This window comes from Carcharodon carcharias, chromosome 1, assembly GCF_017639515.1.
Source record: "Carcharodon carcharias isolate sCarCar2 chromosome 1, sCarCar2.pri, whole genome shotgun sequence".
NCBI lineage: Eukaryota > Metazoa > Chordata > Chondrichthyes > Lamniformes > Lamnidae > Carcharodon > Carcharodon carcharias.
Genome location: NC_054467.1, coordinates 46,673,251 through 46,693,229, shown reverse-complemented (window position 1 = coordinate 46,693,229; position 19,979 = coordinate 46,673,251). Strand labels below are relative to the sequence as shown.

Here is a 19,979-nt window from a genome sequence, read left to right as displayed (position 1 = left end):
ATATAAAAAAAAACTCCAGACTTAATTTTCACTAAATACTTGCTAAGCTTTTATGATTCTAATTTCCTTTTTGAGTAACTACAGATTAAGCTGATATCACCACCTGACTTGGTTACATCCACTGTCAAAAACAAATAATGAGAGGTTCTTCTCGCCTGGTTTAGACACCATCTGAGCTGATGAAGTATAAAAGCATTATTACTGGAAACCGGGTTCTGCTGCATTTGTTAACCTGCATGAATGATGTACAGTTTTGTCCATGGGGGCTCTTGTTTGCAGTATTCTCGTCCTGCTTCTGATGTCAACATGCTTGGGGAAATGATGTTCGGCTCTGTTGCCATGAGTTACAAAGGATCTACATTGAAAATACATCACATACGGTAAGAAAAATACTTGAAAGGGATTCTAATTGTTAAGCTGCAATTACAATAATAGAGCAGTGTAATCAGTCAATTTAAATCGATGTAATTGTTTTTGAGATAATAGCTATTTCACTGAATGTATCTTCATGAAACTTACAGAATACTGAAAGGCCTGGATAGAGTGGACCTGGAGAAGATGTTTCCCTTTGTAGGAGAGACTAGGACCTGAGGGCATAGCCTCACCATAAAGGGAAGACCTTTTAGAACAGAGATGAGGAGAAACTTCTTTAGCCAGAGAGTGGTGAATCTATGGAATTCGTTGCCACTGAAGGCTGTGGAGGCCAGGTCACTGAGTGTATTTAAGACCGAGATAGATAGGTAGTTGATTGGTAAGGGGATCAAAGGTTACGGGGAGAATGTGGGAGAATGGGGTTGAAAAACTTATCAACCATGATTGAATGGCGGAGCAGATTCAATGGGCCGAATGGCCTAATTTCTGCTCCTATGTCTTATGGTCTTATGCTCTTGTTTTTACATTGCAGTTCATTATGATGCCCTCTGAGGAATTCATTCCTTTTCTTAAAATTAACTTGACCAAGAGTCAAATTATGGATTATTTTTGTGCTCTTTATTGGAAATTTCAATTCCATAGAAAATATCCCTTGTTACAAAAATGTTTGCTGAAATGGTGCACTATAATTTGCAGCACACTATCAAAATAATGAAGGTGGTTGGTTCATTGGTCACATCAGTGTGAACATTTGTTAATTTGACTTAAATGTATTGACTGGAGATTCTTCCTTAAATTATGGTGTTGTAAAGCTTTAAAGGTCAACATTATAACTGAAAAATGAATTTGATTTTATGGTGTCAATTTCTGGCAGACCATATAACCAATGAGAGATTGCAGTGACTGAAGTGTTTTCTTTTCCCCTTTTAGTTCCCCCCCTCAGCTGATGATCAGTAAGGTTTTCTCTGTCAGAATGGGCAGTGCTGGTGGAAGCTCAAATATGTAAGGTTCTACTACTTGTGACTCTACTTTGAATAAAGTATAAGGGTTTTTATTACTTGTAATAATTGAATTGTTTTACTGAAATGTATGATTGAGTATTGTAAACTTGCTTTCTCATTCATCAGCACAATGCATATGGTGATTGACATTTATAATGTTCAAACATCTAAGCTTTGTGAATCTGAGTTTTTGAAGTAAAAAAAATAGCATGGTGAACATCTGCTTGGAATTTCTATTTTACTCATCTAAGGCCCTTATTTATATATATATTTATATATATATATATATACACACACACATCTGTGTCATCCACAAATGCGTAAACAGTTCCAATGTCTTCGTCTATCAGTGATAAAAAATTAATAACTGCAAACCTAACACCAATTCCTAAGGGACTCCATTAATGATTTATCCCCATGCAGAATCACTACAATCACTACCTTCAATGGGAATGCAATAATTCCTAATTCATTCTAATTTCTGGGCTCAAATTCTACAGGCCTCCACCTTATTTAGTAGTCTTTTTGTAATACCTTGTCAAATGCATTTGGAAAACCAAAATACAGTATCAGCTTGGCTCCCACCAACTTAGTAACTTTAGCAAAAGGTTCAAATGGGTTGGTGAGCCAGAACCTTTATTTTCCAAAAGCTATGTTGAGATGTTGTAATTGCCCCTTATGTCCAGTTTTTCTTACTGAGCATCTCTAACGACCCCTTCATCCTCTGGTGATCTAATGTTTATAACCAATTCAAAATTAATGGGCTCGTAATTTCCTAGCTTTGACTTAATGCCCTTTTTTAAAATATAGGCACCACGTGGGCCTTTGCCCAATCCATGGGAGCAATTCTAAACCCCAGTGAGTTATTGAATGTATGAGAGAGTGGCTTACTGAGCACAGCCCCTATTTGTTTGAGCACCTTCTGATGAATGTGCCTAATTCATTTTGAGATCAGTAATTGTATACAGGATAACATCTGTATCTAATTTGACGATTTTGATTATAGTATCAGTCCTATGATTTACTGATAATCCAGTCTAATCATCAGTAGCAACAACTGATGCAGAGTAATAATTTTAAAAGTCTGCTGCATCCTGGGGATTCACTTGAATATGCCCTGAAGAATCCTCCAGTGGCCTTGTGTTGTCCATGATGGCCCTCTGACTCCTAGTCAAAGAAGACCCCACTATCACTGTCACATTAGTTACTTAGATAATCACTTTCATTGCCTTGAGCTGATTTTAATATCCAGCTTCATTCTCCTGAGTATTTTCCTTAAATCTGTAAGTATTTCTGCTTAAGTATAGTTTGTCTTTTGGGCAAAATTTGTTTTACCATATGCTCTTTTAACTTGAGTCATTTATGGCTTCCTTTAGCACAAAGATAACTTTAAAAACCTTCTGTGTATTTTCAACTTTGGCAGTTTTACTAAGCAGGAAAAATAGCAATTGGGTCTTCCTCAAATCTTCTGCCATCTAGGTAAATTTAACCCTCTTAAAGGCTGGTCTGCATTAAATTTTCAGTAGCCTTGGTTAAATCTTATAATATGATCACTGTTGCCAAGGTGTGCGCTAACCCTAAGGCCTGGTAATGGATCAAGGTCATTACTAAAAACTAGGTGCAGTATTCAATTATGTCTAGTTTCCTTGGTAACATGTGTAAGGAAACAATTGCGCTTAATATTTACAGATCCTTCACTCGTTCTGCCCTCAATGCTAGATGGATCACCATAGGATGATTGAATGTCTGGGACATCAAAATTCCCTGATTACACCAGACATTTCTCATTTCAGTTACTTGGAATTTGTGCTCAGTTTGCTTCACTGTGAACTGTTGTTACTGTAGTTTGTTATAAAGCAACAATGCTTGATAAAACAATATAACTTTTATTTTCAACATTACAGCAGTTTATAGCCTTTGTTGGATCAATTTAACATAGTTAGTATACTAACTCTGTTAGTATAGTTCAACACTATGTTTTACACTGAGTAGTCTTGAGTTTGGCAATAGGGTAACACAGTAGTATCTAAATCTATTCCGTAGGTAGAAAGCCTCAAAATCTTTCAGTTGATCAAAGATCAATCCTGCTCCCCAACAAACTGTTTCCATCTCGCCAATGTTTTAGCTATATCATTGTGCTGATTATGGTATCATGGCTATGTCTTCTGAGTCCTTCACATTTGCCCCCAATGTGTAGGCACTTTCTTTGCAACTGTTATTGTGATTCTTGTGTTTTGAAAATTGTGATTAAATTAAACTATTAGAACTAGTAAACTACTTCAAGCTGAATTGAATTTTTATTATTAAAGCTTTATAAAATAAATTTTAAAAATGTATGCAAAACTGCCTTATAGTCTAAGGGAATGGGTATAAAACACTTAAGCAACTTAACCTTTCTTTCACTTTTGATGCCTCAAAATTAGAATACTTCATTTTTATTTATGAAAAAAGTTGTCTTGGTGTTCTTCGAATCATCAACCACTAATAATAGATTCTATCTCCCAAGATGTTCCCGCATTGTAAATTTTGAGAAAGGCAGTTCTAACTCAGACTGATATTCAATCTTTCTGGCCTATATGGATCAATTGCACATACTTTATCATTAGGAGAATTTTTTTAATGAATAGCTAAACAAGTTCTGAAATATGCCATTATCTGCTTTTCTATAATCCTTATTTGGATTAATCTTTTGCAGGCTGCAAGATAGTTTTGAATACATCACCCAAGAAGCCATCGCTGGAAAGCCCTGTCTTAGTCAGAATGGTAGCAGTAACTCTCGTGCTGGCAGTAACCTGGGTAGGGTTGATACAAGCATTTTAATTGCTACTATTGAAATTTTTGTTTTTTATGTAGTTACTATTGTAGTCACTTTATTTTTTACACCCACTTTTAACATTAGGTCGTTTGCTGGTTTGTGGTAGCAAACTGCTACTGTGTCCCACTGATCCAGGCCCGCTCCAACTCATCCGGAGTGCGTCTTTCTTTGCAGGTTTGTGTGGAATGCTATGCACAGTATGGACCACACAAAAGCACCTTGTCCCATTTTGCTGTGATGTAAAGCAGAATACAAAGGCAGAACATTTTAAAATCGTTGCTTTGGTTTAATAAATTTTGTTTTCATACGTGATGACATTCCTTTTCTTCATATACAAAAGGTATTGCCAAGAATAAGATGCATTTGTGAGCATGTTCTAAGTGATTGGCAAAATGGGTAATCCTCTTCAGTTGTTGATGAGTTCTGCCTATGTATTTCTAGGCTGTGCATACACAATAATTTTAGCTGGTGGATTGATTAATATTAGGATGTGATTTTCAGTTTTTGCCTGTAAGTGATGGTGCTCTGCTTCACAGTTTTACATAATATTCAAATATGTAATGATTGCTGTGTGACTAACCATTGTACAAGTTACATATTCTGTGTATATTGGATGGAGGAGGGAAATAAATTCATATTCACCAGTTGCACTGCTTCACTTAACACTGAATTTGTAAAAGACTTGATACAGTTTTTAAAAACTGTATGATTCTGCATGTTGAGTGCATTTTATGCTCCTGGCTAAATTAATTCATTTAGAGGGGATTGATTGTATACTTAATATTCTAGTAACTGTGTGAAAATATTTCCTCAGATTACTCCCTCCTTCACTGTCGTGAAGTAGTTCTAATTTGCTGCTCAAATGAAAATGATCATCTCATTTAATATCTCATACATTTCAAATCTATGCTCATTTTAGATTCTCAAACTTTTATGGTCTAGTGAATATAGCCGAAGGTTTTGAAGTCGTATGTTCTTCCGTCCTGATATTCTTGGCTTTTGCAGCAGGCAGTCGTAGCATTTAAAAGACAAGCATTTTTTTTACTTTCTTGTGCTGCATTTTTTTACCCTTAGTTGTTTAGAAGGTGGTGATGAGCGCTCTCACTGAAGTGTTGCAGTCCTTGTTTGAAGACCATCCCTACAATGTTGTCAGTTAGGGAATTCCAGGGTGTTGACCCAGTGACAATAAAGCAACCACAACATCTATTCATTTCAGTATGGTGTGACTTGATGGGTAATTTGGAGGTGTTCATTTCCCCAAGACGTTACTGCTCATGTTCTTATCAGTGGTAGAGATCACGGGACAGAAGTGCTCAAATGGTGATCAATGTTTCAGCTAAGCTGCAGGTGCGCAAGGCTATGCTTCAGGCTGGAAAATATTACACAGACCTTGTTCCAGGTTAAACACCGCAAGTGCAGTAGCAAAGCAAAAAAAAAAAACTCCAGGTACTGTACATTGATAAGACTGCCTGTGCTCAAGGAAAAAAAATTGCAGGGAAAATTTAATGGTGATTCTAGTTACTTATTTACTAGGGGGAGGGCGGGGGGGAGTATGGTTGTTGAAAATTTGTTGAAGTAAACTTGATAAGTTGCTGAAGTGTATGCTGTAGATCATGCATACAGTAGTCATGGCATGAATGGTCTGGACCTTGAGTTCAACAGCAGGTGTGTCAAAAAAGCAAACTGCTCTGTTCTGAATGGTGAGCTTAGGTCCTGTTGTGGCTACCCCTTCCAGGTGAGTCATAATTATTCCATGTCACTCTTGATGAGCCCGGTAGATGATGGAGAGACTTTCAGAGGTCAAGGGTGAGCTATTTGACAGCGTACATCCTCTGCTGTTATTGCAGCCATGATGTTGATATGGCTGGCCCAATTCTGCTTTTGATCAGTGGTGGTCTCCAGGATGTGAGGGACTTAATGACGGTGCTACTGCTAAAGGTCTAAGGGCGATAACTTAACTTTCTCTTGGCAGAGATGGTCATTGCCTGACACTTAATTCAAATTTCAGCTGCTACTTTCACATCAAATATGGATGGTTATCCAGGTGCTGCTATAGGCTGGGATGGAAAGCTTTGTTCTTGGACAAATTTGTGAATGGAACTTAAAGCTGTGGAATCATCAGCAAACCATTCTACCAATGACTTTACTGGAGGAAAGTCATGGATTAAAATACTTGAAGATAGATCAGCTGATAAAGCTTCCCTGATGAACTCCTGCAGTGACTTTAAAACTGTAATATCTGGTCTTTGACAACTCTAACAGGTATACCTGTAACCACTAGAGGGGTTTTTCCTTTGATTTCCACTGACTTCTGTTTTGTTCGGTCCCCTTAGTACCATAATTGGTTGGATGCTGCCTTACTGTCAAAGGCAACAATTCTATGGCATTCAGTCTTAGCATTTATGTCTGTAAGCTGAGTTCTGACAGAATGCAGGGAGACGATGGCGTTGAGGTATTGTCGCTGGATTGGTATTCCAGAAACCCAGGGTAATGCTCTGGGGCCCAGGGTTCAAATACTGCCACAGCAGATGGGGGAATTTGAATTCAATAAAAAACCAGGAAATAAAAGTCTAATGACCATGAAACCATTGTCGATTGTCATAAAAACCCACCTGGTTCACTAATGTCCTTTAGGGAAGGAAATCTGCTGTCCTTTAGGGAAGGAAATCTGCTGTCCTTACCTGGTCTGGCCTACATGTGACTCCAGACCCAACAGCAATGTGGTTGACTCTTAGATGCTCTTTTTCCAGATGGCATTTAGGGATGGGCAATAAATGCTGGCCTAGCCAGAGATGCCCACATCCCATGAATGAATTAAAAAAAACTTGAACTGAGCAGCAGTGAGCAGATGAATGGTAATTAGGTGTTATTATTGATAATTCTTTCATTCCTTGATGATTGGTAATTACTGATCCATCAGCCTCCTCCCAGAGTTAGATTTATCCTACTCTGAAGTTTGTCCATGCTACTATATCTTCAATACTGTAACCTAAATCTTCAGGCCTTTTATGTAGCACCTTGTCCAAATGTACTACATTCATTGCATTCCTTTTGCCCATCGCACTTGTGTTTTCTTCAAATGCTTCAATTATATTAATCAAGTGTGATCTGTTTACAAATCAGTGTTAGCTGACTCTGTTCAGTTCACCAATTCCTGTAAATGTAATTACTTTTGTAAGCTTTTATTCTAATTATTTATTCAGATAGGGTGAGAAAGGATCCATAGCCAGATCATATGATTTGATTTGGGTGAGAAAGGCCTGACAGTTCATTTGATTTAATCCTTCAAGGATTTGAAATCTGCCATCTACCTGGTGACTTCTTAAATGAGAATGCAGCCTCTGTTCCAGGAAACCTTCTATGGATGTCGATCACTTGCTACAGTGAAGTAATACTCTAAATCTAATGTAAATTTACGATTTTCAGTCCTGCACTTGTGTTGTGTTATCCTGCTGCCATGGTCCCTGAGAATTGTAGGGCTGGAGGAGGTTATAAGTAGGATGGGGCAAGGCCATGAAAGGATTTAAAAGCAAGGATGAGAATTTTAAAATTGCCCCTGGTCCAGTTAACACCTCTATATAGGTCAACGAGGCCAGGGCAGGCACAAGTTGGGATCAAGTACATTTCAGATGAGCACAAATTTATATAGGGTAGAAGGTGGGAGGTTGGCCAGGGGAATGTTGGAATAATCAAGTCTGGAAGTAAAAAAGACATGGATGAGCGTTTCAGCAGTAGATGAACTAAAGAGGAGCAGAGTTGGGTGTTATGCTGTGGAAGTAGGCAGTGTCGGGGATGGAGAGGATATGTGGTCGGAAGTGCATCTCTGGGTCAGAGACATTATCCAGGTTGCACATGGTCTTGTTCAGCCTCAGACAGCTGTCAGGAAGGGATTAAAGTCAGTAGATAGGAACAGAATTTCCATGGGGCCCAAAGACAGTGTCTTGGATCTTTACAATGCTTAGCTCGAGGAAGTTTCTGCTCCTTCAGTACTCTGTGGAACAAGCAGTCTAACAAATCAGAGGTAGTGAAGGAGTTGACTGAGGTGGTGGGAAGTTATAGCTGGGTCTAGTCAGTGTGCATAAAGGAACTGATGTGTTTTCAAGTGACATTGCTGAGGAGCAGGCCAAAGATGGATCCTGGGGGAGACCAGAGATAATGGTGCCCGAGTGAGAAGAGGAGCCATTGCAGATGAATTTTCTGGCTGCAGTAGGCATGTGTAGACACACCCAGCTGGACAACTGTAGAGAGACATCAGAGGAGGGTGGTGTGATCAGCTTTGTCAAAGGCTGGAGAAATGTCAAGAATGATGAGAAAGGATAGTTTCCCCTGGTCGCAGTCATGTAGAATGTCATTTTGACTGTTTGTTTGTGAGCAGAAACCTGATTGGAGGGATTCGAACAAGGAATTGCAGAAAGATAGGCATGGATGTGAAGGTGACAATTCGTTCAAGGACTCCAGAGAGGAAAGAAAGGCTAGATTATTGGGCAGTAGTTTTTAAAAAATTATTTGTGGGATATGAGCCATTACTACTGAGGCCAGCAATTATTGCCCATCCCTATTTGCTTTTGAGAAAGTGGTATTGAACTTCCTTCAGCCTAGTTACCTGAGGAATACCTGTAGCAGTGTCCTGGGGCTGATTAGCCTCCAACAACCGCAACCATCTTCCTTTTTGTGCTAGGTATGAATCCAACCAGTGGAGAATTTTCCCCAATTTCCATTGACTACAATTTTGTTAGAGCTCCTTGATGCCACACTCTATTCATGACATCAAGATGCCATTAAGCAATCACGGTCACCTCACCTGTGGAATTCGGCTCTTTTGTTCATGGTTGGGCCAAGGCCATAAATTGTGGTTTCTGCAAATGCAAACTGCTACCACCCCCCGACCCCTGCTTGTGAGGATAAAGACCAAGGCTGTGTCAATATTAGCATTAGAAAGGCAACTTAAATTTTTAAAGAATGGAATAAAGTAAAATTTATAGGTAAGAACACAAAACCAAAAATTGCATCCTGACCTGAGCAAAAGCAAAATTTAACTTGAAAGATTTTTGATCTGCTATTATGAAGGAAGTCTTAAAAATGCACTTAGAAAATCATAGTATGATCAGACAGAGCCGTCATGGTTTTACAAAAGGAAAATAGTGTTTGACAAATTTGGTAGATGATGGATTTAGATGAGGGTAGATGGGAGGAAGCAAGAGTGGAACATAAACACTGGCATGGACTGGTTGGGCCTAATGGCTTGTTTCCCCGCCATATATCCTTTTTAAACCTACGTAATTTGTTTTTGCACATCAGTCAGGATAAATAACTTGAATAATTTTCTTAATATACTGTACACTATCAAAATATGATAGTGATAATGTGCTTAAAATAAATTCAACACATGAGTGGAATTCTTATTCTCCAACTGATGTAATTGAAAAATGAAGTCTAACAGGATCAAACCTAAATAAAATCTTGGAAGGAATGGCATTTTACAATTCAATAATGGTGCTTGTTAGTGGGATGGTAGGTGAGGATTGAAATTTAATTCTCAAAATTGGACTTCCCAATTAAATTGGGGCTTTAAGAGGTATTTCCTTAATTGAAAGAAATTTTTATAGAAATCTGCATTTTTGTTCAGTATTTTAAGATGTTGTCCTGTAATTATTATAATATGCAAGTTTTTAAAATCTTTTTGCCAGCTCAATCATGCTGGGTGGTATGCACCTGGGACCTCTGTCACTTGTAGCCTGCCATGATGTGGTACACACCACCACCTTGCATCTTTGGCACTGGATGACATGACAGTGAGCAACATTGTGGCACAAATGTCATCATATTGATGAAAGCTTCCTTTTGTGTTTAAATGTTTTGATCAAGTAATAGCACATCTGAGATCAGGTGACAATTAAAGTCTACTTTATTGACCTGCCTCAGAGCCTGAGAAGTCATAACACCAGGAAACAGCAAAAGATATTTATGTTCCTCTGTCTTTTGATGTCTTTTACTGTTGCTGCTCTCCTGAAGGCAGGGATGCCCCTGCCATCAGTCCGTTATACCTACAGTATTTCCCCGGGTGACATTCTTCAAATGTGAGCTTGGTCAGTGAGTGTATGGCTCTTCTGCAGCAATGGAACCTGATTCCAATTGTGCTATCCAGCCAAAATCCTGAGTACAGACCTCCAGCAGGGATGAGGAAAAGGAATTATAGCCATTTGATTTGCTCCATTTTCTGTGGATGGCTTTGCTTTTTACAAAGCTTTCTGTGCCAAGAAAAAACATTCGCAAATGGGCAACTAAGATTTTCAAAAAAATGTTGGCTTGAACAATATTGGTGGAGTTTGTTTGTTTGTTTCACTGCAGGAAATGGGGAATAATATTGCATACTCTACACTGTATAATTACCCTTGTAAAATATCTGGATTGCATTCTGGTTAGATATGTGCATTGTAACAGACATTTATGAACTGTAAATGAGTTTCAAAAATTAGACCGTTGTTCTAGATATCTGACTGTATTGCTGCTTGTGATTTTGTTTTTCTGTAAGAATGACGCTGCACCCATGTTTGATCTAAAAGTCTCCCATTATTGCTAACAAATGTAGCCTCCCTGTGGATTAATTGCCAGTTAACTGGTGGCAGCAGAAGTGAACTATGATGAGAATTGCATTTTGTGGTGAAGGCCCTAATGAAGCTTTCTGCTTACAGCTCATAGTACGCCTGTAGATATGCCAAGCCGAGGTCAAAATGAAGATGGAGATAGTGGAATAGCGCGGTCAGGTATTTATTACATATTTAATTTACTTTTCAAACACATGAACCTAAGTTCATAAATATACTTAAAACCAAAGTACTAGTAGACTTACTGATATTTATAAAATCTCTTGATTGGACTCAAAACATGTTTTTCACCATTCGTAAAAGTGATGATGTCTGAAACTCCTAACTTAGGTTAAAAGGTATCATGTTTAAATCTTAATCATTTACACAACTTTCTGGTTTTTGAGGTGGGGAGGCTCCTTATTTTAATCACCAAGTTGACAATTATTTTCTATTTCAGAAGCTACACTAGTGCAGTTGGAAAAGGACTTGGTTTTGTAGTATAATTATTATGTGATTTGTATGCTTATGTTATCTCTATAAAATATTCTATGGTTGAGGTGCATCCTAATCCGTTTTTGTATGTTTCATCTTGCAGCATCCCTAAGCAGTCTGTTAATTACACCATTCCCTTCTCCAAATTCCTCCTCCTCCAGTAGCTGTGCCAGCAGTTTCCAACGGCGCTGGCTACGCAATCAGACTACCAGTCTTGAAAATGGCATTTTTCCCAGGTGGTAAGTATGTAAAGTAACCTTGCAAGATGTTATTGGTCAAATAAGCAAAAATAAAATATCTGCAAGAAGAAATTGGTAACGGAAAAGAATGGCAAATTAAAACATTTTTTTAATTAATCAAATTGGCTAGCATGTCATGATTAAGGCCTACAGATTAAAAACGCTTAGAAATCAGTGATCTCGTGGAAATTGGGGGTAAAATACCTCTACCTGTGGAAAGTGGACCTCAAAGTATTGTTGTTAGAGACTGGAAAATATTTTCACTATCCACATGGTTCATGAAATAATCTTAAAACACAAATGAAGTTATACTTTGAGATCTTAGAATTATTCTTGATCAGCTTTCCAACTATTGCTGTTGTGATTGCGCTTTTGGTCACCTGCTTAATATCTTCTTACGTGGCTCGGTGTCAAGTGTTTGATATGATTCCAGTAAGTGCTTTGATGTTTTGCTACATTGAAGGTGCCATACAAATGCAAGTTATTGTTGTTATCAGAACAGCAAGCCATAAATGGTTACAGCACAGAATGAGACTATTCAGCCTGTTATGGCTCTGCTAGCTGTATGTAAGATCTACTCTGTCTCACTCCCTTTCCCCCAGTGCTCTGCAGAGTTTTTTTCTCCAAGTGCATATCCAGTTCTCTTTTGAAAGTTGTATTTGAATCTATCTTTAAGACTCTCAGTGCATTTCAGCTCTTAATGACTTACTGTGTAAAAAGTTTTTTTCTCGCGTTGCCATTGATTCTTTTACCATTCACCCCGAATCAGTGTCCTCTGTTTCTTGACCCCTTAAGCCAATGAGAACAATTTCTCCCTATTCACTCTGACCTGGCCCCTCATGATTTTGAACACCTCTCTCAAACTCCCTCTCCGCTTTTTCTTCTCTAAGAGGAACTGCAATCTATTCTCGCAACTCAAGTCTCTCGTTTCCAGAACGATTCTCATAAATCTTTTCTGCATCCTCTCCTAAAATGCGCTACCCAGAAATGGACCCTACTCCAGTTGACGCCAAATCAGTGTTTTATAAAGATTCGCCATAACTTGCTTGCTTTTGTACTCTGTCTCTATTCTAAAGCCCAGGATCCCATAAGCCTTATTAACTGCTTTCTCAACCCACCCTGCCATCTGAGTGATTTGTGCATATATACCCCCCCTTCTGCTACAATTTAGAATTGCATCTTGTATTTCATATTGCTTTTTCTCACTCTCATATGAAATACTTTCTCATCTGATTAACCCTAGACCTTTATTGACTAGGGTCTAAATTAAAACATAGCATATTAAAGCTAGTTATCTCTGGATTGTTGCCTGAGCCACACACCAATTGGCATAGGGTGCACAATATTTCAGAAAAACAGGATGATTAAGGAGGAGGGGTATTCCTGATATGTCATCCTTTACTAAGGACAATAGTGAGAAAGGACCTGGCCTCTGATGGTCATGAAGTAGAATCAATATAGGTGGAAATTAGGAATAGCAAGAGTCAGAAAATGGTGGTGGGAGTCATTTATAGGCCCCCTAACAGTAATTGTATGTTGGACAATAATTAAACAAGTTACTGGGGCTTCTAACAAAGTCAATGTAATAATTGTGGGGAACTTTGATCTTCATATCAACAGGAGCAATGAGATTGGCAAGAGTGGCCTAGAAGATGAGTTTGTAGACTGTTTTTGTGACAGTTTCCTGGAGCAATACATTATGGAACCGACTAGGGATAAAGTTATTTTTGATCTAGTATTGTATAATGAGGCAGGGTTAATTAGTCATTTCGTAGTAAAATTTCCACTGGGAAATAGTGATCATAATACCATTTGAATTCCGCGTTAAGTTTGAAAGTTACATTCTCCAATCACAAGCAAGAATGTCTTACTTAAAGCTAATTACATAGGCATGAGGGGAGAACTTACTGAGATTGATTGGATAAATAGACTAAAAGATATGGCAGTAAATGAACAGTGGGAAACTTTTAAAAAGAAGCAATTCAACATGTTCAACAAAAATACCTTGCTGACTTTTTGCTTTTCAGCAGAAGGCTCACTCAGGCAGTTAAGGATAGTATTAAATTTAGCAGAGACTTATAATGTTGCAAAGAACAGTAGCAAGTCTGAGGGTTGGGAGTGTTTTAGAAACCAAAAAAGGACCACTAAAAAGTTGATAAATAGGGGAAAAATAGAATGAGGGTAAACTGGCCAGGAATATAGAAACAAATTACGAGCTTTTATAAGTATACAAAAAGGAAAAGAATAACTAAAGTAAACGTTGGTTCCTTAGAAGCAGAGACAGGAGAAATTATCATGGAGAATGAGGAAATGACAGGCTTTGAATAAGTATTTTGTCTGTCTACGCTGTAAAAAAAAACACTATTAATATACCCTCTATTTCTGGTAACATGGGGGCAAACAAGAGTGAGCAAATTAAGGTAACTAATATCAGCAGAGAAAAGGTAGTGGAGGAACTTAAGGGACTAACATTCAACAAATTCTTGGGACCTGATGGCCTACACCCTAGGGTTCTGAAAGAGAGAACTGCAGCGATAGTGGATGTGTTAGCTATGATTTTCAAAAATTCCTTCGATTCAGGAACAGCCCCATCAGATTTGAAATTGGCAAATGTTACACTGCTGTTTAAGAAAGGAGGGAGAGCGCAAATAGGGAACTACAGGCCAGTTAGCCTAATATCAGTTGTTGGGAAAGTACTGGAATCTATTATTGAGAAAGTATTAACATTGCACTTAGCATAGTATGATTAGAACAAGTCAACATGATATTTGCAAAAGGGAAATCATGCTTGACAAATTTATTGCAGTTTTTTTTTTGAGAATGTAACTAGCAGGATAGATAAAGGGAAGCCAGTAGATGATGTATACCTGGATTTCCAAAAGACATTTGATAAGGTGTCACAGAAGGTTAATAAGCAAAGTAAGGGCCCATGCAGTTGGGGGTAATATTTTAGCATGGATAGAGGATTGGTTAATGGGCAAGAAGCAGAGAGTGGGTGTAAATAGCGCATTCTTAAGTTGGTTGGCTGTGACTAGTGGTATGCCACAATGGTCAGTGCCTCAGCTATTTACAGTCTGTTACTGATTTGGATGAAGAGACAGAGTAATGTATCTAAGTTTGCTGATGATACAAAGCTAGCTGGAAAGGTAAGCTGTGGGGAGAACTCAGGCTGCAAAGCGATATAGACAGATTAAGTGAGTGGGCCACAAGGTGGCAGATGGAGTATAAGGTGGGGAAATGTGAAGTTATTCACTTTGGCCATAAGAATAGAAAATAAGAATACTTGTAAATGTTGATGTTCGAAGGGACTTGGATGTAATAGTACAAATAAAGCAGGAAGTTAGCATGTTGGAATTGATAGATTTTGTGTGTCTCAGAGAATCTGGGGATATGGGGAGTAGATGGGAAAGTGGAATTGAAGTCCAAGATCAGCCATGATGGCATTGAATGACGGAGCAAGCTCAGCAGTCTGTGTGGTGGTCTACTATTTCTTGTGACTAAAAGTTGACAGTCCCTGTGCACTGGTGCAGAAATTACCAATATGCTTATATGTTCATATTTTCATAATTGATTTTGGTTTGTTTGTGTTTAATGTGTCCTTATTTACAAGGTCAGCTGAGGAGACATTCAGTATGGCAGATGACAGCTATACTTCAAACCCTCAGATGATCCGGAGGAAGAAGATTGCCATCAGTGTTGTTTTCTCTTTGCCAGAGAAGGAAGAGGGGAACAAGACTTTCCAGGAGTTCTTTTTTTCACATTTCCCTCTCTTTGAGACGCACCTGAACAAACTAAAGAGTGCAATTGAGAAGGTACCAAATAAGTACTATTTTACACTCACACTTTTCTAACTAAACCTATTAATTTTATTGCTAGATTTCTTTTCGAGTTTGTCGATTACTTCAAGTTTGCATATTAAGTGCATTTTCCCCCTTAATTTTTTTTAAGTGCATAATTTTAGTAAAGTGTACAAATCCCATATTACAAATGTTGAATCCATTCTGGATTTATTGAATGAACCTGATTCCCTCTTGTAAGGCCTTGCATAAATTGCTGTCCAGGTGGTCTCAGCTACATTAGCCAGACTTCATCTCATGGAACTACCCATAGCTACCCATGTCTTGTCATTATCAGAGCTATGTTGATGGCAGGCGTAGGAAATAAGAAAATCTCCACCATAAAGACCTCTTTCATAACTTGAGGCAAGGTTGAGGAGCCTTAATGCAAAATGAAGTATCTTTATTTTGTTTGCACTTGTCTTGTAGATGGCTGAGTAATAAAAGTGAGGAAAAAGCGTTCCATTAATCAGCATTTTTAGCAAGAGGTCTTAATGTGTATTCTTTAAAACCTTTTCTTTTTCCTCTGGTAGGCAATGATTTCCTGCAGAAAGATTGCAGAATCTAGTCAGAGAGTACAGGTTTACATCAGCCAGGTAATGGAGGGCCTGGGAGAATTCAGGTGAGATATGAAGAGATTGGTATGGTTTTGTTCATCTGCAATTGGGCATTACTCATCTGTAGAGCTGGATTTATTAGTGCTATGTGATTTCCTACATTGATGAATTTGGCCACAGTACCAGAACTGCTGTTATCAAGGTTACAAATGACATTGTGTGACTGTGACAAAAGTAAACCATCTCTCCTCATCCATTTTGACCTGTCTGGAACCTCTGACACAGTTGACCACACCATCCTGCTTTGATTCCTCTCCACCGTTGTCCAGCAGGGTGCAGCTGGATTCGTTTGGTTCCTTTTTTGTCTAATCACAGCCAGAGAGCCTAGAATGGCTTCTTTTCCTGCTCCCACACCATTACCTCTTGTAAGGATCTATCCTTTGTCCCCTGCTTGTCAGACTGCTTCTCCAATGTCCAGTACTGCATCAGCAGAAATTTTCTCCAGTTAAATATTGGGAAGACAGAAACCGTTGTCTTTGAATCCCTGCTACAAATTCTGTCCTCTGCCCGCCCGTTTATCCCTCTCCCTGCGGCTGCTTGAAGCTGAACCAAACTGTTCAGCCTTGGTTGTCATATTTGAAACTAAGGGGAGCTTCTGACCACATATCTGCACCATCATGATTTTGAACACATCTAGCATATTTCCTTTAACCTTCTGTGCTCTAAGGAAAACCACTCCAGCTTCTCTAGCGTCTCCACAGAACTGAAGTGTCTCATCCCTGGTACCATTCTAGTAAATCTCTCCTGCATTGATATCTTTCGTATATTAGTGTCCATTATTGAGCAACCTACTACAGCAGAGGCCAAACTAAAGGTTCAGTATAACTCCCTTACTTTTGTACTCTAATTCACTATTAAAAAACCAAGGACCCAATGCTTTTTTTTAAACAGCTTTCTCAACTTGTACTGTTGCTATCAAATATTTGTGCACATACATCCCATGGTTTCACTGCCCTGTACTTCCTTGAAGATGTGCCAGTTAGTTTATATTGCCTCTCCTCATTCTTCCTTCTAAATAGAATCACTTCACACTTCATTGCATTAAATTTCACCTGCTATATAGCTGCCCATTGCACCCGTCTGTCTGGCTTCCTGAGGTCTGTTACTATCCTTATCATTGTTTACTACACAGGTCTTTAAACCTAATCAATATATGCATCAGCAACAGAAATTCCAGATTAAATATTCTGCACCATAATGGCTCAGGATCTGGCAAATCTACTGCTCTGTGTAACCAACCAAATTACAACCAGAAAGGTGTCCCAATTTGGTTGGCTGACTTCAACTGGGACCATGGTAGAAGCATTACAACTATCCCCATCCTCGGTGAGGGAGGGTGCATAACAGAATGGCAGCAGAGAAGGAAAGAAAAGGAAGCAAGTCCTGCATTCCGCATCCCACTACCTCGTGGGATGTCCTGGCCCACTACCTAAAGATCTGCGAGTCGAGAATCGGCCTGTTCAGGCATATGAAGACTCATGGCAGAAACTTGCTACCTAAATAGATGTCATCCTCAAATCGAAGGATAGCTGGCGACATCTTTAACTTCTTTACTTAGCCACATCCTTCTCAGAGTCTTTCTTTCTAAATAGACTATATCTTTGAGAACACTGGTCAAATTTCTGTTTCCTAATCCAAGGACCGAGTCCTACTATTTACTTGGCTGGGATCCATTAAATATGTGTAATCTTAGAACTTCCTGAACTCCATGGCTTGATTATTCAGTTTTTGAGCTGTACAGCATCTATATATAGTTAGTAAAGTGCTGTAACAGTTATCTCTGAAGTCTATCCCAGTTTCATGGCTATCTCTGTTCATGTATTCTTAAGGGATATTAACATTTAGAATTCATTGTAGCCAATAGTTAAATGAACTGTATAATATACAGTGCTGAAAGCAATTTGCAAATGAATGATTTATGTGCTGTATATTTATATTTTTTTGTCTCTGCATGTTGGGGCATCATTCTGTAGTCAGTCTTCCTTGCTAATTTAGATGTTTACATCTGTTCTATGTCTTTTCTCTAACTAGTTTTAATTATACAAACTCAGTACAACAGGGTATAGCCATCGACAGTTATGCACCCTCCCTCACCGAGAATGGGGATAGGTATAATGCTTCTACCGCGGTTCCAGTTGAAGTCAGCCAACCAAACCGGGACCCCTTTCTGGTTTGTAATTTGGTTGGTTACACAGAGCAGTAGATTCACCAGAGTCTGAGCCATTATGGTGCAAAATATTTAATCTGGAATTTCTGTTGCTGATGCACCCATTGATTAGATTTAAAGACTTGTGTAGTAAACAATGGCAAGGATAGTAACAGACCTCAGGAAGCCAGACGGACTGGGGCAATGGGCATCTATATAGCAGGTGAAATTTAACGCAGTGAAGTGATTCTATTTGGAAGGAAGAATAAGGAGAGGCAATATAAACTAACTGGTACATCTTCAAGGAAGTACAGGAGCAGTGAAACCATGGGATGTATGTGCACAAATATTTGACAGCTACAGTACAAGTTGAGAAAACTGTTTTAAAAATTAAAATTGGGTCCTTAGCTTTTTAAAAGTGGTATAGAGTACCATCAAACTCATCATTGAAGCATGATGCAACTTGATGGACAAGGTGTAGCCATCCTGAACAAATTGGTAGCAAGCTCCTCCCAGTCATTAATGTTGATGCTGCCGAGATTCAAGGACAGCTTCAATGCATTATTGGCATGTTTTCTTTATCCTCCTCTGGAATGCTGGCTATTTGAGAGTTGAGAAAACAGGACCTGGTGGGGGAGCCACTTTTTGGCCATCTGGACAGTATCCAGTCCGTTGTAGTTGATTTTGCAAGAGTTTTGCCTGAATGCTTGTGGAGCTGGCTTCAAGAGGACACTTTTGCTTGTCCATTGGCACTCCTATTGAACCCAGAGGGTGGGGCGGAGGGATTGCTGATGGAATTTTCCGTGCACTCTTATGTATTGCTGATAAGAGTGTCCAGGCCTCAGTGCATTGCAGGAGTGTGGTAATGACAACTGCTCTGTACACTAGGACTTTTGTTAACTTGCAGAGATCTTTGGTGTCAAACACTCACTGCCATAGTTTGTAAAAGGCTGACCCGCCTGTTAGATCTCTTCGTCAAAGGTGGCCTTTTGCAAGGGGTGGTTGCCAAGGTATGGGAAGTGCTCAACATATTCCAGAACCTTTTCGTCAGCCTAGATGGGAGGGGGAATATTTGGTTGACCAGGTGTTTTAACATTGAAAGACAGCCCGAGTCCATTGTATGCAGAATTGAAGCGATTGAGAGCTACTTGCAAATCTGGGGCAGCGTGGCAACGACACTGCAGTCATCTGCAAACTGTCGATGATGCATGTCTATGGTGGTCAGTTTCATTTTGGCAGAGGTGACTGAGGTTAAAGAATTTACACCTAGACAGTATTTAATACTCAGCAGAGAGTAGTTGATCTTTGAGGTGAACAGCCACTGACAGATTGTAAATTGTATGAGGCTATCACACAGCCTTGCTTGACAGCAGTCTGGGTTTTGAAGGTGTCTCTTTCAGACCTCCCACCCAAGACAATTGCATTTATATCATTATGAAGAAGCTTTTTGAACATTCAAATCTTTGGAGCACAATTCAAAGACCCTTGCAATTTACTGAGTCAGATGCTTTGGTCAGGTCCATTGAATGCAATGAAGAGTTCCTGGTTTTGTTCTCAACATTTTTCTTGATTTGTCTGGCAACAAAGACCATGTCAGAGGTTCCTCTGTGAGGTCTAAAACCACACTGCGTCTCTGTGGGGTTTTTTGCAGCCACTGGAAGTGGCAATTCAAGAGTGCATGCGTCAGGATTTTCTCTGCTACGGACAAGAGGAAAATATCTCAATAGTTTCCACAGCATAATTTACCTCCCTTCTTGAAGATAGCTACAATTGTTGCATTCCTAAAGTCAGGGGGAAGTTCCATTTCCCCTCCTAAATCTGTAAGATGAGAGCAAATGAATTACAACTAATTTAAGTGCAGGTTATATGTAATA

At 39.0% G+C, this 19,979-nt stretch overlaps 1 protein-coding gene across 2 annotated transcripts in view; it reads left to right on the top strand.

Annotated features, from left to right (window-relative positions):
* The window catches only part of LOC121276373 (folliculin-interacting protein 2-like), a 112,298-nt gene that overhangs the window by 53,140 nt on the left and 39,179 nt on the right, over positions 1-19,979 (top strand). For both annotated transcript variants that reach the window (XM_041184705.1, XM_041184712.1), the window contains 7 exons: positions 280-380; positions 1,303-1,374; positions 4,069-4,169; positions 10,881-10,952; positions 11,371-11,506; positions 15,117-15,318; positions 15,876-15,964. In XM_041184705.1, the coding sequence (XP_041040639.1) occupies positions 280-380; positions 1,303-1,374; positions 4,069-4,169; positions 10,881-10,952; positions 11,371-11,506; positions 15,117-15,318; positions 15,876-15,964 (773 nt within the window). The remainder of the gene's footprint in view (positions 1-279; positions 381-1,302; positions 1,375-4,068; positions 4,170-10,880; positions 10,953-11,370; positions 11,507-15,116; positions 15,319-15,875; positions 15,965-19,979) is intronic.